Below are 13,745 nucleotides of genomic sequence, written 5' to 3'. Positions count from 1 at the left end.
ATCTAAAAGCCGTACATATAGATGCATCATACACCTGGGGAAGAAATAGATTTGCAGAAGTAAACTAGGCTACACTGCATCCTCTTTTTTATTTAGGATGCCACAACAATATTGGTTTTTCCCATGCACACAGTATTGTTTGGTTGATAATCTGGGTTAAATATACAGGTTTTTCTTAACCTTTTTTCTCCTTGAGAAATGTATACAAAACCACATGTGTTACCTATGTTACACATGGGGAATAATTTATGTGTACAGCCAGCACTAGTCTGTGCCTGCCAGTTATGAAATTAGGTTCTTTATCACACTAAGAAGAAGTATTTAGGGGCTGAGACAACAAAACAAGATAGCAGCTGAAGTCAGAAACCCTAGACCACTGAGGCATAGAAAGCGGTGTTCAACATTAGCCATACAAATGTCCTGATATTTTAGTACCTAGTTTGCTTCTGCATGCAAGTGTGGTAATATGCCAAGGCAAATTTTGCAGCATTCACACACTTCCACATTTTTCTAAATGGGAATTTTAAAGAAAATTGGGAGAAATGAGGAAAGCTAAATAGAGGCTGTTCTCCTGACTTGTAATGGCACAGATTGCAAACATAGATAGCTAATCACACTGTTTCTTCAGTCACGCTCATCTCCTGATTTGTAGTGCTTTATCTGAGGAATAAAATGGCTTTTTTATTAGCTATTCCCTATTTCTTTACCATTGTAACTTACCACTTCCTGTGACTCACTTCCCAAATCTGTGTCCCTAACTCCTTTTCTGGAAGGTTCTTAGGCTTAATTTTTTTGACCTTTATTGTATGAATTTTTAATCTACTTTATCATCTCTTCTGGTATAGTTTTTCCTCACACATTTTCTGCACCATCTCTCCAGATCTCTCAGCTCTTAGTGTTACTTCTCTACCTCCAAACACCATCGTTGTATGTGTCTCATGTCTTTCTCTTGTTCTTGCATTGTTTTTCTATCCTCTTCTCCTAGTAACATCCAGGAATACTTGTTTATAGTACTTCCACCTTCTTCAGCAAATAACTGCCTAGCCCTTTTATTTCATACAGTCTTCAGGAACTGTTTTACTTGATGTCTGTGTGTCAGATGTTTCTAAATGTTATAGTGTTGACTCCATTATTTTCTTTATTTGTTTAAATGTGTAGAGCAAATAGATTTTCTTACCTACAAGCTTTCATGATCCTCAGCATTAAGACTAACAAGCTTCCAGTATATTTGGTAGTTCAAGACAGACCAGTTCCAAAGTGCAGTGCAGAGATACTGCATCTGTTTTGCCCCAGAGACCCAAGTTCTTAGCTAGTCTTCCATAGGTAAACAACTTAGGAGATAAATCTCTGAAACAATAGTTTGACTGTTTTAAACATGGAGTAAATGACTCATCCCATCTAGCAAGCTGGCTTATTCTGATAGAATCTATAAAGCAGTTGTATAGTTCAGTGACAACTAGGAGGATTCACTAACTGTTCTCTGCTCTGATAAAAGATATCCTTCATTTCACATCAACTAACAAACTGATGCAACATCCAGAGGAGCTACTGAAACAGGGTCAGAAATATGAAATACTCCCAGCTCCTGGATCTGGGTGCAGATCTCCACCCTGTGCTAACACCACATCAAGGGGGAATGCTGGAGGCTTAGCAACTCTCACCTTCACCCCACATACCTGTTGGTCTCTGTAAGGGCTTTCCATAGGAACCCATTGCTATGTCACGTAAGACTCATGTCCTGTAGCTTCACTGTAGTCAGCGAATCTGCCCCATAACTGCGGCAACCACTAAAACAAACTCTGAGTGATCTGCCGAGGAATAAAAAATAAAATTATAGGATACAATTGTAAAAAGAAAACTCAGCGACTGTACCTGCGGCATGTGTATGGAGAGACAGGTGGTTGGCCTGCTTTCCAGATTTGTTTTAGGAGCCACAAGTACAGCTGCACAACTGTTGTGTACTGCTCTAAAAATACTACCTGCCAACCATATTAAATTTTCAAGTTAATAGCCCATGTCAAATATGAGCCCAAGAAAACCACTTACTTCCATGTATTGCAACTTCAGTTGGATAACATGCTGAGTAAGTGCAGTTCCTCACTGACCTGTTAAAGATGAAAACTCAGGTTGCCCTGACTGGGAATTGTACTCACGGATTAGCTGGTGCTGTTTTCAGGATTTACTTGCAAAAGCCTGATCCTGTGTCACTTACAAAGAAGACAAACACTGCACTAGTTTTACTGAGGAATGAGAAGTATAGGATTGCATCCTGGAGCCTTACATAGTTATGGAAACAAATTGGACAAATTATATGTATATATAAGAAGCATGAGAAGAAAAGTGTTTCAGTCTTTGAAAAAGCACTTTCTGATTTTACTGTTTCTGCAATCTTTCCCTGCTTAGCATGCTATGCTACCAAGTTACAGGTGGGGACTTTGAAGATTTCTTTACCTCCTCTAATGACTCACGCTCTCTGAAGTTGCACTAGCTATCCAGATAAGGATGATTACAGTGCATTTGGTTTAGTTGCATGTAATTATCCGTGAACACCCTTAATATTTTCTAATCTTTAGCAATTTGTGAGCAAAGAGCACATAAATTGTTGATTTGATTCTAAACATCTGACTGTTCGCAGTATACTAATTGCCTTCTTTTTACAATACTGACTGCTTAATTTTTAATAGCAATTAACTCCCTTGTTTTTTTGATGTTAAAGATTTATTCTTAAGTGCTTCGCATTTTTTAATTAGCACAGGGCATTTACTACACATGAATTTTACAAAAATGGCAACTAAAAAGCAGCTATGAGTAATACTTTATTTTCCTAAACAGAGCAAATTAATCGAGCATTCTTATATCTTGTGCTGGTTCTGCAGTTGTAGCTTCATTCATAATGTTGTTGTCTAAGCTTTAAAACTCACATTCCCTTTATAAGGTCCTTGTGCCATCTGCTTGTGTTCTGATGTCTCTCAGTCCTTTCCTTTGCTTCCTTAGTAGCTTACCATTTCATTAGGTGCTACACAGTTAACAGAACGAACTTGGCTTTCGCATCTCTTGCACTTCTTTCAAGAATAATTTAAATTAAAAGAAAAAGAAAAAGGAAAAAAAAAAAAGTGATGATTGTTAATTACATTGCTAGAAAACAGTGATTTTTTTAATGGGATACGTCCCTTTGTCTTCAGTATAGACTATCTCGGCCTTCTCTGCCATAGCTGTATTTTACTACCTGAATTCAGTCACATGCAAATATCAGATATCTCATCCCTGCTTTCTGTTATTATTTCTCAAAAGACAGAGTTGCAGGCATGGCTTGGAACAAAGTGTGCCACACGTTTGTGAATGGTTTTGCTCATGCTGTAATTCTGTTAAGAAGTAGGTCTTTCAAAAGCCTCTAACAGTTCTTTCTTTGTCAAGCCCTGCAACAGCTGCTTTGGCACCTTTATGAGTACAGCATAATGCTGTGCTTCTCCCATTCTGAAGACGTACCATTACATGTAGTCTCTGTAGAGCTATGGATCTACTTAACAGCAAAGCAGGCTTGGATATAGAGTGAATAACCAGTAACTAATAATCATATGCAAACAGCAACGTAAAAGAGTTAGTGACAAATGGTTATTCTGCAGTTATCATAATCCCATAGGCTAAGACTATTTACAAAGTAATGGGATTAGCCTGTAAAGTAGCTAATTGTCTCACAAGATTTAGAAAACAAACCATGAAAGTATTTTTAAACAAATGTAGAAATGACTGAAGAATTAGGTCAATTGGATTCTTAGGCAGTCAAGTTATAGATCAGAAATCAACCGGATACAGCATGCATGTGTGAAATGACAGAGAAGAAACAATTCTGCTTATAGACTTTCTCATTTCATATTAAAATTCAGTCTGTCAAGGTTGTCTGTTTCATTCAGTGCCTCTTTAAGATGTAAAGTGATGGTGTTAAGTCATACAACTGCCAACCTTTTCCTATTATCACAAAACCCTCAGTGACTGGAATGAAGGCTGGAGACTGTCTTGCATTGTTTACCATCTGCAGAATCTATGTCAATACACAACGAAAGGGAGGTTTATTGTTCCATGATCATGGTCTAATAGCAATATTTCAGCAATGCTTCCTTCTAAGACTTATCTTTGCTAATTTTCATGCTTGCCATGGTTTTTGTTTCATTTCATCACTGCTAAAAATGTATAGTGCACTTTCAAGACCTAAATATACTTTAAATACAAAGAAACCTAAGGCATGTAAAAGCAGATTAATAGTTTTTGTTGTTGTTGTTTGCTTTTTTTTTTTAAGATAGTGATATAATTTGCAATATAATTACTTAAATAGAAGCGCTGATAGGAAGCAGGTTTTTGTAGGTTATTAACTTATGCCACCTATCTGTAGAAAACACATTTTCCTTTAGTGATATAATCACTGTTAGTAATGAAACACGATGACTGGATGTTTTCTGAAATTTTGTCCAAAGTCAAGCAGTAGCCTAAATCAGCACTTTGAATTCAAATGCCCCCAGTAAAGTTCTCAATTTGGGATATTCTCCTCAGATCTTACTCTTTGGAGTTTCCATGTGTGTCACCGAAGGACATGGAGCCATTGAAATTCAAGTTTTAGGTAGGTAACTATTTGTGCTGGCGCATGTATTGATTGCCTTTTATCTACCTGTATATGCATCTGTGCAGCATCACTATCAGTGCTTTTCAGCCCCGAGAGAACACAGGCATTTTTCCAGTGCAATATTTGATAGCAGTATAATTAGAGAGTTCCTTTTCTGGCTTTAAGTCAAATTCTGAAGAGGAGGCATTCAGGTTTTCATGCTTCCTGTTCAGCATGCATCCAATTCTGCTTAGGAAGCTGATATAAATGCTGTTTCATCCTGAGACGTGATGTTGCCTGGCCTTGAGCTTTAGTTCAGCCCTACATCAGAGAGCTGCTTGTAGGACAGATGCATGTTTCCCCTGAGGTTGCCTCCTGCTCTAATAGGGCCCTAGCACTTCATGCAGTGAAAGGTTGAGGTAACGCAGTTATTCCAGGTTTTGCCTCCCATGCGGCTTTGTGACTCATGAGGTTGTCCTGTCTTTGTGAGGAAAACGTATATCTTTCTGCTTACTGTGGTAAGACATCGATATTCTGCCCAGATTTTACCTTACTGGCAATTTCTGTTCACACTTCCCTACACTGTAGGCTATTCCTACGCTCAGGTGCTCTCCTTCCACACCAGGGAAAAAAGCTGGCATGGAGTCAGACACAATATGCGACTTTTGGCGTAGTACAATTATTGCATCATGGTATATTTTCTTTTTCCTTTTTTCATCTTTAGGAATTCTGGAGTCCCTTAAACAAATGTGCTCCATGCTCTCTTAAACAGTATATCCTTCCATTTGGCTCTTAAGATTCCTTTTTCCTTTCAAGGACAGATATGATTTCCTCTTCCCTGTTTTTTTTTACCCTTTAGACTTTATGTATCTATAGTGTTTTTGTTTTGTTTTGTTTTTTTTTATTATTATTATTAAAAAAGAACAGAAAAAGAGCACTACTTTACGTTTCTGATGTCAGAACACTTTGCCAAAGGAAGCCCACAGAGATTACTCAAAGAGATTGAAGCATAGTCTAGTAATGAAGCAACTTCTTTTCACATAATTTTCTATGGCATTTGTGGTTTGTGTCTTTGTTCTCCTGCTCTCCATGACTTACCATTTCTCCTTCACAATTTTGAAGCGTCTGAAAGGGACAATCAAAAATCAAGGAGAAAAACAGATTATTTACCAGTAACTTGAGTTCTCCTACACAAACATTTTCCCCACAGAACCACTCCAGTTCCCCCTCTTTTTTTGATTCAGAGTTAGATATTTACGGTCAGTTTGGAATGAAATAGGAGGCGCTGTAGTGTCTCACGCATCTGCTGGAGGTAAAATGGCATTCAATGCATGCGCTAGTGCAATCTGTACTTACCTGAAATTTGACAACTTCAACAGCTCTTTGATGGCTCAGATGGTGTTCTCATAAATTTCTCTAAAGACCACGAATCTATGGAAGAGGTAACAACCCCCCCCCCAAAGAAAAAAAAAAGAAAAAAGAAAGAGAAGAGGGAAATTCAGTTACTGGTTGATTTTATTAAAGACATCAAGCCATAAGAATTCCTGTTCATCCCCAATAACCTGTAATAACTGCGACATTAACTTATTTAGTACATCAGATTGATTGTTAATCAAAAAGTGTTTCATACCAAATACAAATGAATAGAACATTCCAGAATCTTTTCATCATTTTTATGAATGAAAGTTTCAAAACACACATGGCAGAATCTGGAAGATAAAGGGGTTTTCTGAGCACACGAGATGATACAAAGTCTGCTAGAAATCAGCTATAAGATGTTTTTATCTTCCTATAAAAATCTGAAGTTTCTGTGGCTCTGATTCCACAGAAATAAAATCTCCAACTGATTTCAGCTGCTCAGGAAAAAAAGAGAGAGAACTCCCCTGTAGGGCTTGATCCAAAGCTAAATGAAGAAACAGAATTCTGCTGACTTTACTAGGCTTTGGATCGTTGTCTTTTGAGTCTATAATGTTTAATAGAGATGAAGTGCTTAGAAATAAAGGAAAAGAGGTACTTAAGAAAACTACTAAATATCTGGTGTGTTCATGTCTGCTTCATTCTATTCAACTGTGAAACAATGTTTTTCTTCTTTGCTGTGTTATAGGTAACGTTTAAGATAAAATATGGTTATAAATAATCCTTTAAAACAATCATGTTTCTGCCTAACCATCAAAGCATCTTTCTATTTGCAGACATCTAGGAGCAATAACTTTCTTACTTGTAAATACTATAAACTTTCATCCTATGCAAGAAATTATCAGAATGGCTTCTAAGGACTTTTCTTAAACCTTCCATTTTTTGTCTTTATTAAACTTTCTTTTTTCTCAAGCTCCTCATAATCTACATTGTGACTTCCTATGTTTATAAAACTTCTCATGTTTATTTCAGTGCCAGTTTATATTCATTCTACTTTTAATTTTCCAGTTTTTATCTTTAAGGGAAAACAGTTTATAAAACCATGCTCTCAGACAAATAAGTTTTTCACTGACGTAGTTTGTTTTATTTTACTCAGCTAGTCTCAGTCAGCTAAGAATGAAACCCAACTATATTAGGAGCCACAACATTACCAGTAACTTACCACCAGAGCAGGAGGGAACAATTATGGGAATATATCCCATCGCCAGGGGAAGGGGGAAGTCTGAGTCCATACCCCATGTCTGGACCAAATCCTAGTGGAGAATAGTAGAGGAGACAGCCACTTTAATACTGCTTAGCCTAGAAGTTGCTTTGCGTGAAAAAAAAAATGCTGTTCTGATGTTAAATAACAGTGCTGCAAACACAAATACTAACTCTTTGTTGTGCTTTCTTTTTACATAGATACCCTGCAATCACAGCTTATCAATATGGGTGTTATTCCTACATTAGTGAAATTGTTGGGTATTCATTGCCAAAATGCAGCTCTGACAGAGATGTGCCTTGTTGCTTTTGGCAATTTAGCAGAACTTGGTAAGTCCGCAATATTCATCTCAAACTTAGATCCAGTTTTCTTAAAGTTCACTCTTACAATTTACAGAAGTCTTGCCTCAATGCATTCCTAGTGGTACATTCAAAATTTAAGCAACCAATTTCTGCTTCTTACCTCTGAAATCCATAGTTGTTTCTTTTTCCTTCAGTAAATCTGATTTATTTGGGTACTCGGTATCTTTTCTGTTTTATGCTAATGTTAAATCATCTAAACAGTATTTCTTGAGCACCACTATTCATAGCGAATTATTTGTTAATAATATAAATTATGTATCCTGGTGCAGCCCCACAAAGTTCTATCGGGATTAAATTTGCCCGTGGAATTCACTGAGTGAAACTGAGACAGGCACAGTTCATAAGCCTGTCTGTACAACCTTCTTTTAGGAGCTGAATTTCAACATGTGCTAGACTACATACTTGCATGTACACGCCATGATAGAGATTGTGTTTTGTAACACATTTGTACACAGCTTCATTTAATTGGAAGTACGTGATGATGCTTTGATCCAATAGGTTTGGATTAGGATTCAGCAAAGTGTAAATCAACAGGTTGCTAGTGCCCATGGTTTACCACTTATGTTTTACATTGGTGTTGATCTTTATACAAACCCATTTGGTCCAATTTTAGTCCTATTTATTCATTTTTCTATTTACTCTGGAGTGTAACAATATAGCAGCTGGGATTATCATCCTGCATTTCTAAGGACATCCTGTGGTTCAGAATATGAAAAAGGTATCTGTGAGTTAGAATTATTTGAAGGCCTGGAATTATTCAAACTGTTCTACATTCATAGTTTTCAAGGTTAGAGAGAATATTATGTTCCCATCTAGTCTGGTCACACACATAATGCCTTTGTTCATAGAAGGCAAGTTTGCAGAATAAAACTACAGAAAGATTCATCATTAGCACTAACGAAATGAATACATCAGAGATCTTCAAGACAGGCGCTAACATTTTCTGTCCGTACAGTAAAAAATGTAATATGAGCTTTGCTGGAAATTCTACTGCTACTAAAACACTACTAAAAACATAAAGATATTAAATATGATGCTGAGAACTACATTTTCTTTCCCTCTTTGGGAACAGCCAGCACTGGCCAGCTGGGCAACGAACATGGGAAAAAAGCTTAAAGCAGCTGTTTCCTTTCCTGTTCCTGCACAGTAAAAAGCTGCTTGTTCTTTAAGATTGACACAAAATTAATTTAGCTTTTAATACTTTAATCTCCCTTAAGCAATAGCTCAGCCAATCACACTGCATCTGTAACATTTTATTTTTGCCATGTAACTTCAGGGAATTTTATTGTCAGGTTGTCATCTTTCATCACTTAAAAGAGACAACTGCATTCTACAGATCCCATGAGAAGCGTTATATGAAACTGTGTCAAAGTAGGGCAAAAATAAACAACAAAAAACGATTGAGAGAGTGGTGGTGCTTTTCAAATACCAGAAAGGTCAAATATCCACTTAGAATACACAATGCAGTCATACATATTGAGAAAAAGCAGCAATGGGATGTGCACAAAAGGGGCTAGGTCTGTAGTTTATGCTTTTTCCCAGTCCTTGACCAATTGTACATTAAAATAATCTCTAACAATCTACTAGAGCGTTAGCAAAGGTGCTGGAAGATTTAATTACAGATGGCCCTCAGGAGGTGGCAACTGGAGAACACAGAACACCAGTCCCACCATCTGCATCCCCTGTAAAACTGCCAGTTAGGAGGAATCAGATACAGGCAATAGAATCAGATGCTCCTGTTGGCTCCACAACACATAAAAGAACACAGTCCAATGGGTAAGCCTCCTTGTGGCCACCTTGCCCAGTTGTAAAGCTGCGTTATGCTATCTGTGCAGTATGAAACAGCCTTGCAACAGCCAGGCACAGATTTTAAAGGCAATGTCCCTGTCACAAGACCACGTAAATACTAAAGCTGTCTCCAAGGGAAAATACAGTATATGATCTGTTAGTCTTCCTCTTTAGCTGTGGATAATAAAATACCATCTTTATTTTTGTCATGTTACTGTTTCTATAGCTACCTTTACATTCTCCTGGGCAGAAACAGCCCCAATAGCCTCAATCATGTACATAGATCTTTTTGAACAGCCTTATTCATAATTGAAGGCAGTACATTTGCTCTAAAGCATTAGACTATTTCATTCCATTTTGTGACAAACACGATTCTATTGTTCTTGCCTATGAGGTGCACTGTTAGTCATCTCACTGAGTAAACCTGGTAAAAAGAGAGAAAAAAAGTCGTCCTAGCTTTTGATTTGGTTTGTTTACTTGATACGGAAGTTTTGCTTTGCAGAGTCAAGCAAAGAGCAGTTTGCCTACACAAACATTGCTGAAGAGCTTGTGAAACTGTTCAAGAAGCAAGTAGAGCATGATAAAAAAGAGATGATCTTTGAAGTTTTGGCTCCCCTCGCAGAAAATGGTGAGCGTTTGATTATTTGCTATTTTTTTTTACCCTACAGTATTTTTTATATAAAAATAATATAATAAAGGAATGGATATGTTTGTCTCTCTCGGGGACTAACAGCAGAGCAATTGGCTGCCTTGTTTGGCAGTCCCCAGGGGTGTGTGATGACAGTTTCAGATGAAGTGAATGTTTTAACTGTCTGAATACATGACAGGGGCCTACAAGTTGCTGATGCTGATTCCACCTCTGATTCATTCTGTATGCTATATTTTATTTCCTCCTACCTGCAGTGGGAAATATCAAAAGCAGATTTTCTTTCTTTCCTACAGAAGAGTTTTTGACATTTATCTACAGAACACTGTGAATATCATAGATGCCCATCAGAGCTGTTATAGGACTGTTACTCTCACTTCAGCATTGTTTTCTTATCCTATGAGCACGATCTACTTGCTTTACAAGTTGCGTTTTAAAATCAGTGGAACTTACTATTGATTGTTACTTCTCTGCAGCAGCCAGCAAGTTTCTCTCTGAAATACAGGGAACTCCATTTTCTCCTGAAAGCTCACAAGAGGCCAACACAGTTCTGTAAGCCCTGAGAAGCAAGAAAATACACATAACCATTGGCTGAAGTGCTCATAGTTCATTGCAGCACCAATAAATCAGTCACTACATCACTTACTGGGATCTCAGAACCCAACAGTTTAATTTCCTATGGAAATATTTTTGCAAGGGACACGTTAATTGCAAAGCTAGGAAGGCATTCTCTGCTTACTTTTCATTGGGAAATCGTTTACATTGAGTTTGGTGTCATATATTAGCATCAGCCTCAGGCGACTGAAGTTTATAGTCTGGCTTGAGCAGTGAATGACAGTGATGGGTGAGGACCACCTCTCCAGCATGTTCCTCTGGAAAGACTCACAGCAGTTTGTATAACCTTCTATCTGCCCTTAAGGGAAACCAAAATATCAATTAACCTGCAGAGCTGGTTTAGAAAACAGCTCAGGGTGTGAAAGATAGGACAGTATTTGATGGCTCTATACTTTGTTCTCATCACCTCAGCATTAAAACTTGCTGAAATTGAATACATTCTTAGAAGATAATTGTAGACTCAGAAGATTTAAGTTTCATCCTACTCTTCCCAGTATAAATCAAGACACATTTTGTCTTCAATTTAGAGATATGATAATGTCTATTTTTGGCAGTTCCTTTGTCTTTCATTGCAAGCAATATGTAAAACAGGATTCCTTTTTTCAGTTCTGAAAATATGCATTTTGCCAAAATATATTCATTTATTATATAATTACTAGAAGCAGCTCTAAGAAGTTCAACCCTTTGAGACTGACACAGAATTAGCCTAACATTCTGTGACTTTGATGTATTTCATTTCAAATGCTTAATTTTTATCTGCTTTACAGTCACAGTAAACTTTCATAGGTTTGCTGCTGCTGAACGTAACTCAGCTGCTTGCACTATGAGGCAGTCAACTGAACTCTTCCACTGTGAGGCCAAGGCATACCTAAATGAGCATGAGTCCACTGTGCTAGTGCTGCAAGGTGCTTTTGATTATAGACCATTGGCAGTCAGCCGTGAGGGAAAACCATCTAGATGAACTACTGGCAGAGTAGACTGAGGAGATTTGTCTTGTTTGTTGGTTTGGGTGGGGGAGAGGTGTTACTGTTTAGGGGTTTTTGTTTTGTTTCTTTTAAGGACACAGATGTAGCAACTTCTACTTCAAGTCACAGCAACCTGATATCCTATAACTAGGTTGGTTTTTTTGAAGTACCTCAGTGCAGAAGCAACTATTTAAAAATATCGCAATAGAATATTTTGCATTCCTAAGAGAGTCCATGAGAAGGTCAGCTGCTCTGGGAGAAACAATTTCGCTCAGGCACAAAAGCTGAGCAACAGCAGTAAATGGACAGGAGGTGCCTGATCCTTCAACAGAGAAGTTGGGACATTTTTCCTCACCCAACTCTATTTTAACTTGAGTTAAACTCCTTACACCATCTCGTGCAGAAAACATCCAAACAAATGGCTATTACTTACATTTCTGCAGCCCTTTGAGACTGTGCTCTCCAAAGTCGGGATGCAAAACTAAAAGAATCACTTTCACGTAACAAAAAGAGGTGACACAGCATCAGGTGATTTGCCATTCTGATGTAACAGGAAGGGAATTTGTGTGGGTAAAGAAGGAGATATCCAGTTCTAAATTCACAGGGGAAAAAATCAATGCATTAAATATTGTGTTCTAGAGACATAAAAATTATTGCTTCCAAATCCTATATTGCTACCTAAACAACTCATTCATCACCTTCTCTGTTGAGCCTCATTTCTAATAACCAAGAAATGAGCTCGCTTCAGCAGTTTCCAGCTTTTCTTTGAACACAACAAATTTGTCTCCCAGTCCAGCCTGCTGGATTTGGCCTTTTTGTTCTCCTGAAGCCCTTGGAACAAGTGACAGAAATCTTGGCTCAACTGAAATAAATGGGTCATTACTTGCTCTGAAATTTCATTTTTAATAAAATCTGTATTTTATACTTGCAGTGGCTCTTCTGTGCACAAAACAGAAGATGCACCCCTAGGTTTGTTCTGCAACTCAGTCCAAATTCTTTGGAGAGCCCAAGCACAGCAAGGCCCTTATGAGCTCATGCTGTGCGAGGACTGAGATGCCAGATAATTTCTGCAAAGTAATTTGCTCATTTTTGAGAAGAGCAGCACCACGCTGCTTCACAGTGCATAGATGTGGTGTAAGGACGGTCCAGAGCTGAGGGTGCACACCTGCTACATGAATTATGACGGAAGTTGACCCTAAGAACGCACAGTTATTTTGGTTACACAAGTTGTCAGTGAAACACTTGACACTGCTACTAGTTTTGGCTGTCCTGCATGGAGGTACAATGGATGTATCTTAAATTATAATGTTGGCTCCTACTTTCCATGCTGTTTCACAGATGTCATTAAACTGCAGCTGGTTGAAGCAGGCTTGGTGGAGTGCTTACTTGAGATTGTCCAGAAGACTGTTGACAGTGACAAAGAGGATGATGTTGCGGAGCTTAAAACAGCTTCTGATCTTATGGTTTTGTTACTGCTTGGAGGTAAGTGCAGTGTGTCACTTCTGCAAAGCAAGAGCAGACACCTGTGTGCCATTTGGCTGCTGAATGTTACTACTTATTAAACAATTTTCAAATAACATAAGGGATCTGGCATTTAACATTTAGTAGGTTAGGTTAGATTTCACAGAATCACAGAATCACAGAATTTTTCAAGGTTGGAAAAGACCTAGAAGATCATCTAGTCCAACCATTACCAATACTTCCCAGCTAAACAATATTCCTCAACACAACATCCAAACATTTCTTGAACACTCCCATGGTCAGTGACTCTACCACCTCCCTGGGCAGTGCATTCCAATGCCTGACTACCCTTTCCGAGAAGTAATACTTCCTAATGTCCAGCCTGAACCTCCCCTGTCACAGCTTGAAACCATTCCCTCTAGTTCTATCACTGATTACATGAGAGATGAGGCCGACCCCCAGCTCACCGCAAAACTCCCTTCAGCCTCCTCTTCTCCAGGCTGAACAATCCCAGTTCCCTCAGCTGCTCCTCATATGGCCTGTACTCCAGACCCCTCACCAGCTTCGTAGCCCTCCTCTGAACGTGAGAGATTTCACCTCTCATCGAACGCAGGACCAAATTGATTGCAGTAAAGGTGGTAGAACTTGACAAATATAAAGAATTTTCCCTAAAATTTATTTGGCTTGTTGACTACCT

The 13,745-nt window shown here is 38.2% G+C and overlaps 1 protein-coding gene across 4 annotated transcripts in view; it reads left to right on the top strand.

Moving 5' to 3' along the window:
* The window catches only part of RAP1GDS1 (Rap1 GTPase-GDP dissociation stimulator 1), an 87,365-nt gene that overhangs the window by 62,060 nt on the left and 11,560 nt on the right, over window positions 1-13,745 (top strand). For all 4 annotated transcript variants that reach the window (XM_072334841.1, XM_072334837.1, XM_072334839.1 and 1 more), the window contains 3 exons: window positions 7,412-7,540; window positions 9,864-9,989; window positions 12,926-13,069. In XM_072334841.1, coding sequence (XP_072190942.1) covers window positions 7,412-7,540; window positions 9,864-9,989; window positions 12,926-13,069 — 399 coding nt within the window. The remainder of the gene's footprint in view (window positions 1-7,411; window positions 7,541-9,863; window positions 9,990-12,925; window positions 13,070-13,745) is intronic.

The sequence above is a fragment of the Excalfactoria chinensis genome, chromosome 4 (genome assembly GCF_039878825.1).
Source record: "Excalfactoria chinensis isolate bCotChi1 chromosome 4, bCotChi1.hap2, whole genome shotgun sequence".
Lineage (NCBI taxonomy): Eukaryota > Metazoa > Chordata > Aves > Galliformes > Phasianidae > Excalfactoria > Excalfactoria chinensis.
This window is presented reverse-complemented; position numbering and strand designations above follow the sequence as displayed.